Here is an 18,103-nt window from a genome sequence, read left to right as displayed (position 1 = left end):
CAAAAAAATTTGGGTTTTATTGAAAGGAAATTAACGAGAATAACATAAAATGAAGGGGTTGGGGCTTTTTACCGGGAAAAACCAGTGGAAGCCTCTCAATTTACTTGAAAATGGACAAACCCTAGTAGAGAGGAGGAAAGAAGAAAAATGCCACGCATTTAATTACCCCTCAACTAAGTCACGTGGGATTTTAAGAATGTAGTACAAAGTACTTCCGGAATATGTATGTGTTCGGAGTTCAGAGTTGACGTCAAATTACTAAACAAAAGGCAAGTAGGATTTACTAAACAAAAGTTAGTAAATGTTTTGTAATATATATAGGTAATATTTGTTAACTAGTTTTTCAGATGTTTAGATTATTATAATTATATCAAAAAAAGTTTTTATTAATTATATATTTTGTTTTCACTTGTATTAAATAAAAAAATTATAAAAATATTTATAATGATTTTTTACAACCTCTTTTTTTAAAAAAAAATTATAGATATAAAATATGAATAAAATTGTTAAAATTTGAAAATATCAATCAATATTATTTTTCAAACATGGCTAACCACTATTAAAAATTTGTAAATATACCTAATATGTAAAAAGGAGACGTCTCACAGACTTATTAACAAAATTTTTAGATAATTAGAAAACAGCAAGCTACATATATTGAATGAGAAATCATCATCTATATCTAATCCACCTCATTTCCCTAAAATTAATGTTTTCTCCTAGTTATTTGTGTATATTTATAATTTAGTAGTTATAATATATATATATATATATATATATATGTTATTCCCAAGGAACTAACAATGAGATTTACAGAAGGGGTGTTGAATGTAAATCTCAAAACTTTTTCTAGTTTTGAGCAGTTTCAAAGGCTAAGTGTTTTGATGAACAGTTGTGTGTGAATTGCTTTGAGCAGGTACAGACAGATATATATTCAAGACACAAATGTAAAGAACACAAAGGCTTTAAAAACTTTTCTGGTGGATTTGTTGTTCCACCAGAGATGTGTATTTCAGAAAATCTGTGATTCAAAGAATTGATCACAACTGCGTCCTAGTACAAACTAGATGATTTTTTCTCTGGATTTTTCTAAACGGCTCTGGAAAAATTCACCATCTAATTACTAGCTGCAACTTGGTTTATATATCACCAAGTTTACAAGTGAAGACAAAAGTACAAATACAATTAAAAAAAAGTTCTTCACATGTTTCTTCTTCATTTCTCTATCCAATGCAATCTAGGATAATCTGTGAATTTTTGAATACTTCCTTGTTTGCACCAGAATTGAAATACTGCATTTTCTTGATTCCTCCAAGAAGCTACCATATTCTAATTGTCTCTGTCAACCCATGTGCCTCTGTCAGCTTATGAATTGTCACTGTCAACTGCTATTGAACTTAGCATCCGTTGAAGCTTTCATCCGTTGATGCTTTATCAATTGAAGCTTTATCCGTTGATGCATTAGCAGTTGAAGCTTTATCCATTGATGCACTCATCCGTTGATGGATGTTATCCGTTGAAGCTTTAAAGACATCCGTTGAAGCTTTGTTTCTCATCTGTTGAAGGCCTTTAATCTATCAGTTGATACTACTTTATTTATACAAAATTACAAGGCATGAAATATTTACAATTAGCCCTCGTATTTGCATATCCACTAGTAGTCAACATGACTTATAATTTCCCACAACATCTAAGAATTATAACTTAAATACAGATATTGAAATGTGCTACAATACTAAACTTATTTCTAATTAAAGTTACTCCATCAACGGATAGTCAGAATGGTCTTACCCATTGAGGCTACAAATACTAGATTTTTACTTAATTATTTTGTTTAACTTATCATCAAACTAATACACATATTCCTAACAATCTCCCCCTATTTATGTCTACTAGAATTGTAGGCATAAATTTTGGGTTAACTTGATGATAACAAAACACTTAACAAATATATGAACTGAAATCAAGTAGAAATTCAAAAGTGCTGCAGAAGAGCTTCACTATCTTGAACCGCAACCTGAATTTGACCTCCTTTGTATTAAAGAAAGTAGGAGGTCAATCAAAAAAAACGATAGTAATTAATCAAAGGTCCGATTGATCACCACGCCTATATTGTAAATATGCAGTTACGAATAATCCAGCCAAAGTAACAGGAATTAAACCTAACACGATTCCAAATAGAAAAACTTCAATCATTGCAATTTATTTGAAAGGAGAAAAAGGAGGTAATATCTCTACCTAAATATTAATCTGAATTACCATGAATCTCAATGACCAATAATTTGCAATTTATACGGAATCCTATCGAAAGATTTCTTTTTATGAATTGTGCATTTCAAATATTAATTTCAGATAAGTCGTATCTTGCTCAGACCAATAAATAGAGCTGAGGTTACCGTTAAAGCCGCTAGTAGAAAACCAAAATAACTAGTTATAGTAGGCATGAAGGAGCTAAATGAAATATGTTCTTTTTGTCCATATATGTTTATAAAAAAGCACTTACCTAAGTTTCCTTTTTCAAAAAATCGGGGATATTAAAAAATTTTGATTCATCTATCATTATAGACGGTACTAACAAAGATAAAGTGACAGGCGTATAAAAACCAATTGATTCATCAGTTACCACATCTACCCATCCCGCGATTTCAATCAACCGATTCATTGAGCAACTCTTAGGGAAAACTTATATAAACTAATAAAAAGAACTGGGCCGTGGAACTTCACTCAAAAATGAAACCTTTTTCATTTTTAAAATGATTACATTCTGTTTAAAATGATTACATTCTGGAAGAATAGAAGAATACTTTTTTATTGTCTCGAATCCTATTTATATTTTAGAGCCAACGTAAACCTTATAAAAAAGATAAAATATTTATTTTGGTCCAACCAGGTTAGTAATTTCTATTACTGAGATAAAATTGAAGAATTACATTGTTTCCAAGGATGTTCCTTTAGGCTGAGCAAATTATTTTCTTTTCCTTTGTTCCCTTGTTTTCTTCCCTAGCCTCCTGTCATTTTCCTCTACTTGGAGTTGGAGTTATCTGTAGAATTCAGCTTCATCTTCTTCACTGATATCCAACTTAGATTGCATGTCCTTGAGAGTTTCATTACTGGCAATTTTAAGCTGGTCTTCAAGTCTGAAAAATCTTCTGACTCCTTTATTGTCTCTGAACTCCATCAACCAATGAGGTGATTTATGAATTGTAATTCCATGCTCAGGGATGAGTAATGTTCTAGGCAAGGAATTAGACTCCCACCAAGTTTTCCTTATGATGGCGATCTTGTTGAGAATCTCAGTTTTGGCAGTCCTGGTAAAGCCAGAATCCCTTTTGATAGCTGAGTAGACTCTAACCAAGGTAGAATAGCCTTCATTCAGAATTCTTTGAAGAGGCCAAGTCCTTTCCTCACTTCCTTTATACTTGAACACTAGCCTTTCTGGGAGCTGTTTGTATGCACTTATTCCCCTTACTTCCTCTAGCTCATCCAGATAGAGTTCAATATCTGTAAACTCCTTTATGTCACAAATGTGAACATAATCATCCTTTGAGGCTTGTGGCTTAGGCTTAGGTTTATATTATCTGAGTTAATTTACTTGAGGTTGGGGGAGGTGTTGATTTGGATTTTCTTTTCAGTTTCTTTTGTAGTGGAGAGGTAGTTAGGAAGGTAGGCAAGTTGATGGTGTCCCAATTAATAGGTTCCTCTTTAGGGATGATTGGTTCACCATGGACGTTTATACTAGGATCAACAACAAAAGGTTCAGGAATGGAAGGTAGTGGCTTAGATTTTGATTGGGTTTCCACAGTGTCATCTCCACTCTTCCTTTTTGCATTGGCCTTCTTTCTGTTCCCTTTCTGCCATTCCTTTCTTTCCTCCCTTCTTTCCTCCACACTCTCACCAACCACATTCCCCATATCCACATTTCTGCTTTCAATCTTGTCTTCTTCACTCTTGTCTTCAATCTTCTTTTTTTTCTTCATTCTGACTTGACTTTAGCTGTTTTTCAAGCTTTGCTTGTGCTCTTTTGTCAGCCTTCAGCTTTTTAGCTTCTTCCTTTAACCTCATGGTTTCTTCCCTCTTGGCTTTTGAGAATTTGGGATGTCCTTGCATCACACAGATACTCTTTCCCTCTCTATAAATGATAGTCACATTCATTCTTTCCACTACATCATTGGTCTCTTTGTGCTTTATGATTCTACCACCCAAAACTTTGTCTTCATCAGGTTTTGGAAGAGGAAAATCCATTTCTTTTAGTTGACCAAAGTTTAGAGGGTTCTTTGTAGAGTCCCTGTTAAATCTAGTGGATGGCTTGAGTACCATGGGTTTCAAATTCCTGAAAGAAGTTTCTCCAACCTTATTCCTCCTTACTGGCTTGTGCTCCATTGTGATTTGCTCAACTTTTGTGCTATGTTTCACAGATAAGGATTTTATAGATATAGAGCCAAACACCTGTTGCATCCTTTCATCAATTTTTCTCCTTTGCTCTTTCACCTTCATCTCAGCTGCTGCTAGCTGGATTAGATCAATTCCATCAAGCTTTCCTTTGATTTGAAGTGTTGGAGAAGTAGTGACGGCAGGAACTAGCACTTTGGATATTTGAATGTTTGTAGATGGCTCTCCTCCCCCTTCCACTTTATTCTCCCCCTTTTGTTATCATCAAGGAGAAGAGTCAAGTCTTGTGCTTTAGCCAGTTGCATTAGAAGACTTGTTTGAGACTGTTGATTTTGAAGAATGGTGACCATAGAGTTTTCAATAACTTGAACTCTGTCCTCCAATTTGGCCAGCTTCTTTTCAGCATTTGATTCTCTTCTCAGTCTCAGTAACAAGTCCTGCATGGTACCATAGGGCATGATTGAATCCAGCTTCTCAAAATTGTAGGACTTCAAGTCAGCTATATCCTTCTTGAGATCATCCACACTCAGATTCTGTCTTAATTACTGTAGCTTCATGAGATGTAGAGAATCTAGGTGGGCTTGAAGAATAGCCTTGGTACCAGCATTTGAGGTGTTCTGAATGGCTTTTTGGATAGACATGATTTGTTTGACTAAGGATACATTGAATTGTCCTGGTGTAGACTCCTTTGTCAATGCCCATTCAGGTAAATCTGGAATAGAACTTGGGCCTTCTTCTCCCCCTAAGTTCATGCTTTCATCAAATGAAACTAAGTCATCATCATTAGAATTTACTCTAAATTCTTCAGATGGCTCACCAGCTGTAGAAGGCATCAAGTTGACAGCAGCTTTATCCCTTTGTAGAGATTCTGAAGTACGTACCAGATTTAAAGTCTTTTCTAACTCCTCATTGCCCTGAGTAGCCAACAAGTGATAGGCTGATATAGGATGAGTAAAAGTATCAGCATCCAATGAAATGTTATCAATTACAGCTTTGTCATGCTGCTGAAATTGTCTTTCCTTTTCAGCATCATCCACAATCATTGACTCATTAGCAATGGCCGGATCCACCCTTTTCTCTCAATTTCCCTCTTTTCTTGCATTAGGGGCTCCCCCTGGCTCACACTCCTCACACCCTCACCTTCACCTACTAAGGTGGCACTCCTCTCACTTTCTTTTGCCATGCTGGAAGAAATAGCATGCATATTTAGACTCTCAAGCTCTCCTTTTGCCTGGGAGCAACCCAGCCTCTCACTCAAATTTTCACTCCCTTCCCTCAATCCTAGAAGTGATTTTACGGTAACCATGTCTTCTACACTTGAAATTGAGTCAGTTGTTTGTGTAGAGACTATCAACGGATAGAGAGTATCCGTTGAAGTAGAAACTGATGGTATCAACAAATAACTGATGTTAAGCTTATCCGTCGAAGAACAACCACTTGTCAACGGATGAGAAATATCCGTTGAAGAAGGAAAAGAAGTAGAAATTGAAAGTGACATAATTGTTGAATCTGTGTGGATTGATTTTAATTTAGGTGACACAGATTCTTCAACTAAGTCTGAAAGAATTGGCTGATGATCCAACAAATCATCTAAAAGATGATGATCACCAGTATTTGAGTGGGGCTCCTTCCTGAGTTGTAAAGAGGGAGAATCAGGAATTGATGTGAATATCATGTCCACATCCAGATATGGTGATGGAGAATTTGGTGATTGAGGTGTGTCAATTTTGAGAGAATGGGGCTGTGACTCCACATTTGTTGGAGTCACATCAAGCTGAATTTAAGAAGGCATATATACAGGTGGGTGTATCTGTGCAGCGTGTGCACCCTGTGTGGAAACTAAGCTTTTGACCCTCTTTCTTCTTGTAAAGGATTTTATAGGTGAGTGTGTGGCTTTAGTGTCCCTCCCTCTTTTGTTCTGTGTCCCTGGTTGGGGACTATTTTCAATAGCTGCACCCTTTTAGGAGGATGCAACTAGGGATGAGTGTGAATCCTTTTCAACCACCACAGTCTTTTGAGAAATTGTGGCTTGACTAGCTGGGGTACCACTCACCTCTCCTACCTTATCCTGGGGGGTTTCCTGATGTTCACCCCTCCCCTCACCACTCACACCCTGTTCACTCCCCTCAGGGTTTATGGTAGTTGTTACAACTGTTGTCTTTTGAGAAACAACAGAGGTGGCTTTCTTTGATTTTGGTTTTGAAACTTTAGGTTTGGTGGCCTTGGTAGGAATCTATTGGGACAAAGACACAGATTCCATGGCCACACTTGAAGACAAAGAAATAATGGGGTTGGAAGTAGTAGGAGTTGAAGAAGTATTTACCTCACTTACCTGAGGTGCATTCATTATTGGTAAATATACCAATGGCACCTGATTGTTGAGGTTAATTCTCAAAAGGTCTGCAAGGACCCTTTTCTCTTGTGCCCAGCACTTAAGTTTATTACTCTCATTGGTTATGACCAAACCTTCAGCAACATGGTTAGCCAGTAACATAAAGAATCTAGCATAGTAGATGTTATGAGGTCTATTAGCTTTGTTACCTAACCTGGTACCCAATTCTAGCATAACATAGTTGCTAAAATTAAAATACCTATCAGAAACTAGCATATAGAGCATATTAACAAGAGATGAAGTTATTGCATCAAAATTACTAATTTTCCCAGAGAAAACCTTGATAAATGCATCACCAAGAAAACTCCATTCTTTCCTAAGGCCTTTTCTTCTAATACTCCCTAAACTAGCAGAATCAAAAGAATAGCCTATGGCATCTAACATGCTAGATACATCATTATCAGTGTGTGGTGTCATGGCATTGTTCTCAGGTAGTTTGAAACAGGACTATATAACATCACAGTTAATACAGTAATCTTTACCTTTGAGAGAGAAAGTGATGGTCATATCAGTGGGGTTGAACTCTGCAGTTGTCCAAATCTCCTCAATTACCTCACAGTAAATATTGGGGCTTCCAGCATTGCATAACTTAGTTTACAGTTTCTGATGAAGTCCATCATCTTGTGATATCTGAGTGGGCTTCATTCTTTTCCACCAAAGCTATGAAATTGTTTTTCTCATAGACAAATCCAGACTGGGACATTATCTTTAATACTGGTGCCATTGTAGTGGGTAGAGGTTGTAGAGAAAAGTTGAGAGTTTTGGGAGAGAAAGAGAGTAAAAGCTTTTGAAAAATTGTAAGAAAGCGTAAAGTGAAAATAAGAATTCAAAGGGCTTTTATACTTTCTCAAATTAAAACATAAGCAGAATGATTAAACAATATTTTTAAGTAAATTACAGCCGTTTGAGAATAAAGGAAACCGTATGAATTCTAAAAACTGCCTTTAATATATATACATACAACTGTGTATATATATATGTATCAACGGTTAAGTAAAAGAAACAAAGGCTATGACTTACTTAAAACAACTGATGTGACACTTCAACGGATGAGGTAAACAGTTATCCGTTGAATATTAACACAGTTTTATCCGTTGAAGGATAAAATTACCAGAAATGTATTTGTCTTTCAACGGATAATGAATATCCGTTGATAGAACAATTTTGGCTTTCAACGGATAGGGAATATCCATTGATAGAATAAACTTTACTTAAAGCCAACTTTGTTCTTGCAACAAATTTATTTCAGGCTACAAAACAAATTATAATAAGGACATAAATTTATTAATAATTAAGCATACCTAGCTCACTTACTAATCTTGTGAATGTTGATTCATCAAGTGGCTTGGTAAATATGTCTGTAATCTGCTTTTCACTTGGAACAAAATGAAGTTCCACTGTACCATTCATCACATGTTCCCTTATGAAGTGGTACTTGATGTCAATGTGCTTGGTTCTTGAGTGTTGTACTGGATTTTCAGTAATGCCAATGGCACTTGTGTTGTCAGAGAATATTGGAATTTTGTCAACATTTAGCCCATAGTCAAATAGTTGATTCCTCATCCACAGTATTTGTGCACAACAACTACCAGCAGCAATGTACACAGCTTCAGCTGTTGATGTAGAAATATAATTTTGCTTCTTGCTGAACCATGACACAAGCTTATTCCCTAGAAATTGACAGGTGCCAGTTGTACTTTTCCTGTCTATTTTGCAACCTGCATAATCTGCATCTGAGTAGCCAATTAGATCAAAACCAGACTCTCTAGGGTACCAAATTCCTAGATTTGGAGTCCCTTTGAGATATCTGACAATTCTTTTAATAGCCACTAAGTGAGATTCTTTAGGGTCAGCTTGAAATCTAGCACAGAGACATGTAGAAAACATTATATCAGGTCTACTAGCAGTTAAATATAGAAGTGAGCCAACCATGCCTCTATAACTTGTAATGTCCACAGACTTTTCAGCCTTGTTTAATTCAAGCTTGGTGGCAGTGGTCATGGGAGTTTTTACAGATGAACAATCCATTAAGTCAAACTTCTTTAAAAGATCATAAATATATTTAGTTTGACTAATGAAAATTCCACCACTAACTTGTTTAACTTGTAAACCAAGAAAATAAGTTAGCTCTCCCATCATGCTCATTTCATATTTACTTTGCATTAACTTAGCAAACTTTTTACAAAGCTTATCATCTGTAGAACCAAATATAATATCATCTACATAGATTTGAACAAGTATTGTAGAGCCATTAACATTTCTAAAGAAAAGAGTTTTGTCAACAGTACCTCTTGTGAAGTGATTATCTAGGAGAAATTTTGACAAAGTCTCATACCAGGCTCTAGGTGCTTGCTTTAGTCCATAGAGTGCTTTCAACAGATAATACACATAGTCTGGAAAATTTGGATCTTCAAATCCTGGAGGTTGGCTTACATGAACTTCTTCCTCCAATTCTCCATTCAGAAATGCACTCTTGACATCCATTTGATAGACTTTGAAATTGGCATGGGCTGCATAGGCTATAAAGATTCTGATTGCTTCAAGACTTGCAACTGGAGAAAATGTCTCATCAAAATCTATTCCCTCTTATTGAGAATAGCCCTTGGCAACCAATCTAGCTTTATTCCTTATGACAATGCCATTTTCATCCATCTTGTTTCTGAATACCCATTTTGTGTCAATAGAGCTCTTGTTCTTTGGCTTGGGTACCAGCTTTCATACCTTGTTCCTCTCAAATTGGTTTAGCTCCTCTTGCATTGCTAAAATCCAATCTGGATCCAATAGAGCTTCTTCCACTCTCTTAGGTTCCTCCTGTGATAGAAAACTACTGTATAGACATTCATCTTGAGTAGCCCTTATAGTCTGCACCTTAGATGTTGCATCACCAATGATCAATTCAAAAGGATGATTCTTGGACCATTTCCTTTGAGGTGGTAGATTAGCTCTAGATGAGGTTGCCTCAGTATTGTCATGATGTGAGATAGAGTGTTGATTGGTTGAAACTCCCCCTGAGTTACTGATCCTTTGAAAGGAACTGGGAGTTCTATCAACTGATGAATTAAATTGATTATCCGTTGATAGATTATGATCAACGGATGCTTCATTATGTACTTCAACGGATGATACACTTTGTCTTTCAACGGATGCTGCATTACTTCTATTAACGGATGCTGCATGACTTTCAACTGATGCAGCATTTTTTGCATTATCCAAAGGTAGATTTTGAATCCTTTTCGAGGTGCCTTCTCCATCATTCTCATCTTCACTATCATCACAATATATCTCAATATTGTTAAATTTGAGTCCTTCATGATGTCCCTCATCTGTTAGTCCATCAATCTTTTTATCATCAAACACAACATGCACAGATTCCATAACAATGTTGGTTCTTAGATTCTAGATCCTATATGATTTTCCAGCAGAATAACCAACAAATATCCCTTCATCAGCCTTTGCATCAAACTTCCCTTTGTGATCAGGTTGATTCCTTAGAATGTATCATTTGCAACCAAAGACATGAAGAAAGTTTAAGGATGGTTTTCTTCTCTTGAATAATTGATTGGGAGTCATGCGTTTTTCCTGATTGATTAGAGAAATATTTTGAGTGTAACATGCACAGTTAATAGCCTCAGCCCAAAAATATGTTGGGAGTTTTGACTCTTCAAGCATTGTTCTTGCAGCTTCAATTAGTGATCTGTTCTTCCTTTCCACCACACCATTCTATTGTGGAGTCCTTGGAGCTGAGAACTCATGCATGATCCCATTTTATTCAAAGAACAACCTCATGGTAGAATTCCAGAACTCAGTTCCATTGTCACTCCTGATATTCCTTACTTTGAAATCTGGATGATTGTTGACTTACTTGATGTGATTGATAATGATTTCACTAGCTTCATCCTTTGATCCAAGAAAGTAGGTCGATGAAAACTTTGAGAAATCATCTACAATCACTAGGCAATATCTTTTCCTTGAAATTGACAATACATTGACTGGTCCAAAAAGATCCATGTGTAGTAATTGTAATGGTTCATCAATTGCTGATTGAAGCTTCGTACTGAATGATGCTCTCTTTTGATTTCCTTTCTGACAAGCATCACACAGTCCATCCCTTGAGAATTCCACTAGAGGCATTCCTCTAACTAAGTCCTTTTTGACTAGATCATTCACTATCTTGAAATTCAAATGGGACAGCTTCTTGTGCCATAACCAACTTTCATCTGGACTTGCTTTGCTGAAAAGACAAGTAATTGATTCTGCATCTGTAGAGTTGAAGTCAGCCAAGTACACATTCCCTTTTCTAACTCCAGTTAGAACCACTTTGTTGTCCTTCTTACTTGTGACAACACAGGCTTCAGAATTGAAGGAAACAGCATTCCCTCTGTTACATAGTTGACTGATGCTCAATAGATTGTGTTTGAGACCATCAACTAATGCAACTTCATCAATGATGACATTTTATTTTGAAATCAAGCCATATCCCATAGTGAACCCTTTGATGTCATCTCCAAAGGTTATGCTAGGGCCAGCTCTCTCCTTGAACTCTGTGAGCAGGGTGAAATCTCCTGTCATGTGCCTTGAACAACCACTGTCCAAGTACCATAGATTCCTTCTTTTTCCATGCACACAACAAAACCAAATCAAGTTGATTTTGGTACCCAAGTTTCCTTGGGTCCAGCCTTGTTAGTCTTTTTCCTAGACTTCATACTTCCTGCATCTTTTGACTTAGGTAACTTTGGGTCAACCTTGGTCTCAGATGTAGTTGGTTGAAGTGTAGGGTTAGTTACAGAATTATTTAGCACATTTGGTTGAATTTGATAAGGCATAGATTGTGCAAACATATTATTCCACATAGGCATGTTGTATAGCATTTGAGGCATACTGAATGCAACAAAATAAGGATTATTGACATATGGCATGTTTGCAAAATGTGCATGAGGATTCTGTTGAGACATAACAGGCATACCATGCAGAGGTGACATAGACATGTTAGGCATGGAAGGAGTTAAAGGCATGGGAGCATTCTTAACAGACTTGCAGTTAGCAGATAGATGATTAACACTTTTACAATACACACAACTTTTTCTAGGAGCATACTTATCAGGTGTGTAATTGTTGTGTTTGTTAATCCCTACCTTCCCATTTCTATTAGATTTCCTTTTAGTTTCCTTTTTATCCTCAACCAACTTAAGCCTATTTTTCAACTGATCTAAAGTCATGTGTCTTATATTCATCTTACTGGCATCTTTGGATGTGCTAGCTTCTTCTTTGATAAAGTTCTTGGAAGTTGAACCAAACTTCTTATTGAGATTTTTCAAATTGTTCTTTTTAGAATCACTTGCCTGTTTTAATTGATGAGCCTTCAACAGATGCTCCTTTTCTTCCTTCAACGGATAACTTTCATCATCCGTTGATTCCACATCCGTTGACAATCCATCAATTAATTCTACTTCCTTTTTGTTTTTCTTCCAGGCATTCTCACAGAGTGATTCAATTCCCTGAACCTTGAGAATCTGAGCACTAACATCCCTAGATGTTTTCCAGGCCTTGATTACATCTTGCTCACGTTCTAATTGTTTAGAAAGAATTTTTACTTTCTTAACAGATTCTTCTAGTTCACTCTCAACAGATAAGCATTTAATTTTAATCTTTTCAAGCTCAATTACCTTACCCTCTAACACAACATTCCTATCACTTAAAAACAAATTATTCTCTTTAATTCTTGTGTTCTCTTTAGCTAGTGATTTAAGGGAAACATGTAAATGATATAATTCATTGGACATATCATTTATAGCTTCATTGCATTCATTTTTAGAAAGTTGAGAGAGGTCAGTAGTAATTACCTGGTTGCTTGATGATCTAATTTCATTTTCATCAGAATTAGCCATCATGGTTAGGTTGATATATTCCATATCATCGTCTTCATTGACTCCATCCGCTACCCAGTCATCCTGAGTCAGAAAAGCTCTTTCCTTTTGTTTGAGCAAATCGAAATATTTCTTTTTGTAATCCACTTGCTCAAATCTCTTCTTTTCAGATGTTGGCTTTCTGCACTCATTTGCAAAGTGCCCACTTATGCCACAGTTATAACATTTGAACTTAGATTTGTCCACCATGTTCTTGTTTGGCTTAGTGAATCTAGCATTTTTTTGAATTTCATGTTTGCAAACCTCCTGGACAGAAAAGCCAGATGTTCATCAACATCATCAGAGTCATCTTGACTGGAATTGTCTTCAACCTCAACTACTTGCTCCTTTCCCTTGCTTGATTCTGATTTGCTTGTGCCAATTTTGAGACTTGGCATTGTCTTTTCTTCATTCCTGGCATCAGTCTTCTCATTGTCAGCTACAAGTGCAACTGATCCACCTTTTCTCTTTCCCTTTTCCAACAACTCATCTTGCTCCATCTCAAGTTCATAGGTCTTCAAAATTCCATATAATCTATCAAGTGTGAAGTCCTTATAATCTTGAGAATTCCTTAGTGAAACAGTCATAGGTTTCCATTCCTTTGGTAGAGACCTCAGAAATTTTAAGTTGGAATCCTTGACTTGGTACACTCTGCCATATAGCTTCAATCCATTCAACAGTTTCTGAAATCTGTTGAAGGTATCATTCAGTGATTCTCCTTCTTCAATTTGAAAGTATTCATACTGTTGAATGAGAAGCTGCATTTTTTTCTCTAACTTGTTCAGTACCTTCACAGATAAGTTGCACAGTATCCCAAATTTCCTTAGTAGTTTGGATGTTAATGACATTATCAAACATATCTTGATCTAGGCCATTAAACAGAATGTTCATGGTTTTCTTGTCCTTGTGAACCTCTTCAATATCTTCATCAGTCCATTCTAATTTTGTCTTGGGAATAGACTGTCCAACAACAACTGTGGCAGTTGCAGCTGTGGCCACCTTGTGAGGGATGTGAGGACCATTTTCAATGCAGTTGATGTAGCTTTAATCTTGAGAGAGAAGATGTAGATGCATCTTCACTTTCCAGTGATGATAATTATTTCTTTCCAGGATTGGAATCTTTACACCAATATCCTTCTTAGTTATGATGTTGGTAGAATAGATCTTTAAACTATTTGTAAGTTAAGAGCTTGCTCTGATACGAATTGTTATTCCCAAGGAACTAACAATGAAATTTACAGAAGGAGGGTTGAATGTAAATCTCAAAAAAATTTCAAGTTTTGAGCAGTTTCAAAGGCTGAGTGTTTTGATGAATAGTTGTGTGTGAATTGCTTTGAGCAGGTGCAGACATATATATATTCAAGACACAAATGTAAAGAACACAAAGGCTTTAAAAACTTTTCTGGTGGATTTGTTGTTCCACCAGAGATGTGTATTTCAGAAAATCTGTGATTCAAAGAATTGATCACAGCTGCGTCCTAGTACAAACTAGATGATTTTCTCTCTGGATTTTTCTAAACGGCTCTGGAAAAATTCACCATCTAATTACTAGCTGCAACTTGGTTTATATATCACCAAGTTTACAAGTGAAGACAAAAGTACAAATACAATTAAAAAAAATTCTTCACATGTTTCTTCTTCATTTCTCTATCCAATGAAATCTAAAATAATCTGTGAATCTTTGAATACTTCCTTGTTTGCACCAGAATGGAAATGCTGCATTTTCTTGATTCCTCCAAGAGGCTACCACATTCCAATTGTATATGTCAACCCATGTGCCTCTGTCAGCTTATGAATTGTCACTGTCAACTGCTATTGAACTTAGCATCTGTTGAAGCTTTCATCCGTTGATGGCTTTATCCGTTGATGCTTTATCAGTTGAAGTTTTATTCGTTGATGCATTAGCAGTTGAAGCTTTATCTGTTGATGCACTCATCCGTTGATGGATGTTATCCGTTGAAACTTTAGAGACATCTGTTGAAGTTTTGTTTCTCATCCGTTGAAAGCCTTTAATCTATCAGTTGATACTACTTCATTTATACAAAATTACAAGGCATGAAATATTTATAATTAGCCCTCCTATTTACATATCCACTAGTAGTCAACATGACTTATAATTTCCCACAACATCTATGAATTATAACTTAAATACAGAAACTGAAATGTGCTACAATACTAAACTTATTTCTAAGTAAAGCTACTCCATCAACGGATAGCCCGAATGGTCTTATCCGTTGAAGCTACAAACACTAGATTTTTATTTAAATATTTTGTTTAACTTATCACCAAACTAATACACATATTCCTAACAATATATATGTGTGTGTGTGAGAGAGAGAGAGTGTGTATTATTTTTAATATTATATTTTAATTTTATTTAATGTTAGGTGTAATTTTTTAAACTATTTTATTATAAAAAAAAATTATTTTAGCAAAATTACTCATGAACGAATATAATAAAAAATTAGTAAATATTTTATAATATATAGGTAATGTTTGTTAACTAGTTTTTCAATTGTTCAAATTACTACAATTATATCAATTTTTTTATTAATTGTATATTTTATTTTCACTTGTATTAAATAAAAAATTTAAATAAAAATATTTATAATAATTCATTTACAACCTCTTTTTTTCAAAAGATAAATAAAAAATATGAATAAAATTGTTAATATTTGAAAATAATAATTAATATTATTTTTCAAATATGCCTTACCATTATAACTAATATAATTAAAGTAAAATTTCTTATTGATTGAATAAATTTTAGATAATTTTATACTGTTTTAGTTAATTAAAATAGTTATTTCCGTTTGAAATAATCTGAGACTTGTATAGTATGCAATTTGTGACTATAAACCATCAAATGAAAATTTTCCATTTAAAAAAAAAAAAGAAGTTTCACTAATTTAAATAATTAAAAGGCCACGCATTTAATTAACGCTCAACTAAGTCACATGGGATTTTAAGAATGTAGTACAAAAATACTTATGGAGTATGTATATGTTCGGAGTTCAGAATTGATGTCGGATTACTAAACAAAAGGCAAGTAGGATTTACTAAACAAAAGTTAGTAAATGTTTTGTAATATATATAGGTAATATTTGTTAACTAGTTTTTCATATGTTTAATGTTTACAAAATTAAAAAAAAATATTTATAACAATTCATTTACAATCTCTTTTTTTTCAAACGATAGATATAAAATATGAATAAAATTATTTAAATTTTAAAATAAAACTAATATTATTTTTCAAACATGCTTTATCATTATACTGTTTTAACTAATTAAAATAGCTATTTTAGTTGGAGATGCCTATAATATGTAAATAGATACTTGTGTGGTAGGCAGTTTGTGATTATAAACTACAGATGCATAAAAAGTCTGAGTCCGAAAATCTGGCTCGGCCCAGTCAAAACCAATCCCTTTTGAGTTTTAGAAATATTAAAAAATAAATTAATGAAACCTACAATGATTTAGAGTTTAGGATTTAAGGTTTAGGATCTTTAGGCCCTAAACCCTAGAGGCTAAACCCTAATTTAATCTAGGCTACGCCAAAACCTTAGGAACCGTGATCATTAATTATTTTTAATATTTAAAGGTTCACCAATTCTTAATTTGGATTTTAAAAATATTTATAGTTATTAATAAAATACTAACAAAACATCCCTCAGAATAACGTGTTAAGCTAAAAACATAACAATATCTAATATTTTTTAGTAAAAAAAAATGCAAAACAGAACTTGAACATTAGTTTTCCTAAAAAATAAAACTCCATACCCCGTTTTACCATAAAAAAACAAAAAAAAATTGAAAAACATAACACGAATACACGTTTTTTCATGTTAAAAATTATGAATAATAATAAAAGTAAAATGAGAGGCTACATTTTGGGTTTATAAAAAAACGGAACAAAAGACCCCATTTTGAAGTGATATTTAGAGTCATATTTTTTTTAAATGACATTTAAGACTATTTTACCCAAAAAATGATATTTAGGATCCACACGGTGTAATATGTAGACTTGTGGGATAGGCAGGTTGCGACGATAAACTGTCATAACAAAATTTTATTAATTTAATTAATTAAAAGGCCACACGTTTAGTTATTTCTCAAAGAAGTGATTTTAAGAATGTTCTACGAAAGTACTTCCCGGGCATGTGTTCGGAGTTGAGAATTTACGTCTAATTACTAAACAACCTATATATGTTCATTCATTCATACATTCGTGTTTCGTCGTTATTAAACACAAGTACGATTGTATTGTTTCAACATGGCTGTCAAAAGATATTGCAATCTTTCTTTCCTTCCATCAGAAATCATCGAGTCCGAGATATTGCCCCGACTTCCTGTAAAATCAGTTTCGAGATTTAAATCAGTTTGTAAATCCTGGAATTTGCTCATCTCAAATAACCCTGATTTCATCAAGTCTCATCTTGATCTTAATCCCAACAAAGATTCTCTCCTTGTTATGACTAGTGAAAGGAAAAAGTATGAAGAGACTAGAGACGAGTCTCTATTTCAAGGGTCCACAGCCATGATTGGCTCCGTAAATGGTTTAGTGTGTTTTTATAATTGGCATCACGAGTTTGAAGGAATAGAATTTGTAATATGGAATCCTGCTACGAAGCAGTGTTTGGCCAATATCCCACTTCTCCCTAGTAGATTTGAGGAAAGAGAGCATGATGGCTTGATTGAAGACTGTTTTGGATTTGGTTTCGACTCAGTTCCTAATGATTTTAAAGTTATGTACGTTATTACCATTGAAGACCAACCATTAGTAGGGGATATCTATTCATGCAAACAACGTTGTTGGAAGAAGATCACCCCCTCCAACTTCCTTTTCCGTGGTTATGTGCCTCCTCTTGCACTGCAAGTTGTTTTACGTGGTTCCCCTTATTGGTTGAATGTACAACCTAATGGTAAAAATTCACGTCTCACTGTGATCTGGTTTGATGTTCAAAACGAGATCTTTTGGCTGTTGCCTGAAATTGGTTCAATTGATCAAAAACAAGATGCTGTTATAATGAATTTTGAGGATTCTATTGCTGTCATGGTTTATAATCGGAAAGTGTTACTAACTGAACCGGTTGATGTATATGTTTTCAACGAGAGATGTGATGTTTGGAGAAAGATGTCTATTGGACCGGTTATTGGTAAAGAACTAACTATATACCGGTATGGAGAACATTTGTTTCAATGTTTTAAAAATGGTGATACTTTATTTATGAGTTTCAAACGGGAACTATGCAGTGTTAATCTCCAAACCCATGCAATCAAGAGTATGGGGAAGGAACCAAAATCATGCCATATTGTCTGTTGCTGCGCTTACTCGGAGAGTCTAGTATCCCTGGAGGGAATGAAGGACTTCAAGGAAAAAGAAGACACGATTGGAGTTTTGTTTCTTAATAAAGCTTGA

The 18,103-nt window shown here is 34.7% G+C and overlaps 1 protein-coding gene across 1 annotated transcript; it reads left to right on the top strand.

The window, feature by feature from the left end:
- The first annotated feature begins 16,957 nt into the window (after positions 1-16,957).
- LOC141691443 (F-box/kelch-repeat protein At3g23880-like) lies at positions 16,958-18,103 on the top strand. The gene has a single exon (XM_074496182.1). It carries the CDS (start codon positions 16,958-16,960, stop codon positions 18,101-18,103), a length of 1,146 nt encoding a protein of 381 aa, XP_074352283.1.

The sequence above is a fragment of the Apium graveolens genome, chromosome 10 (assembly GCF_009905375.1).
Source record: "Apium graveolens cultivar Ventura chromosome 10, ASM990537v1, whole genome shotgun sequence".
NCBI classification, from domain to species: Eukaryota; Viridiplantae; Streptophyta; class Magnoliopsida; order Apiales; family Apiaceae; genus Apium; species Apium graveolens.
Note: the sequence above shows the minus strand (reverse complement) of the source record. Positions and strands in the feature narration are given on the sequence as shown.

Coding starts and splice junctions, on each gene's coding strand:
- LOC141691443 (XM_074496182.1), top strand. CDS start 16,958: ATGGCTGTCAAAAGATATTGCAATCTTTCTTTCCTTCCATCAGAAATC.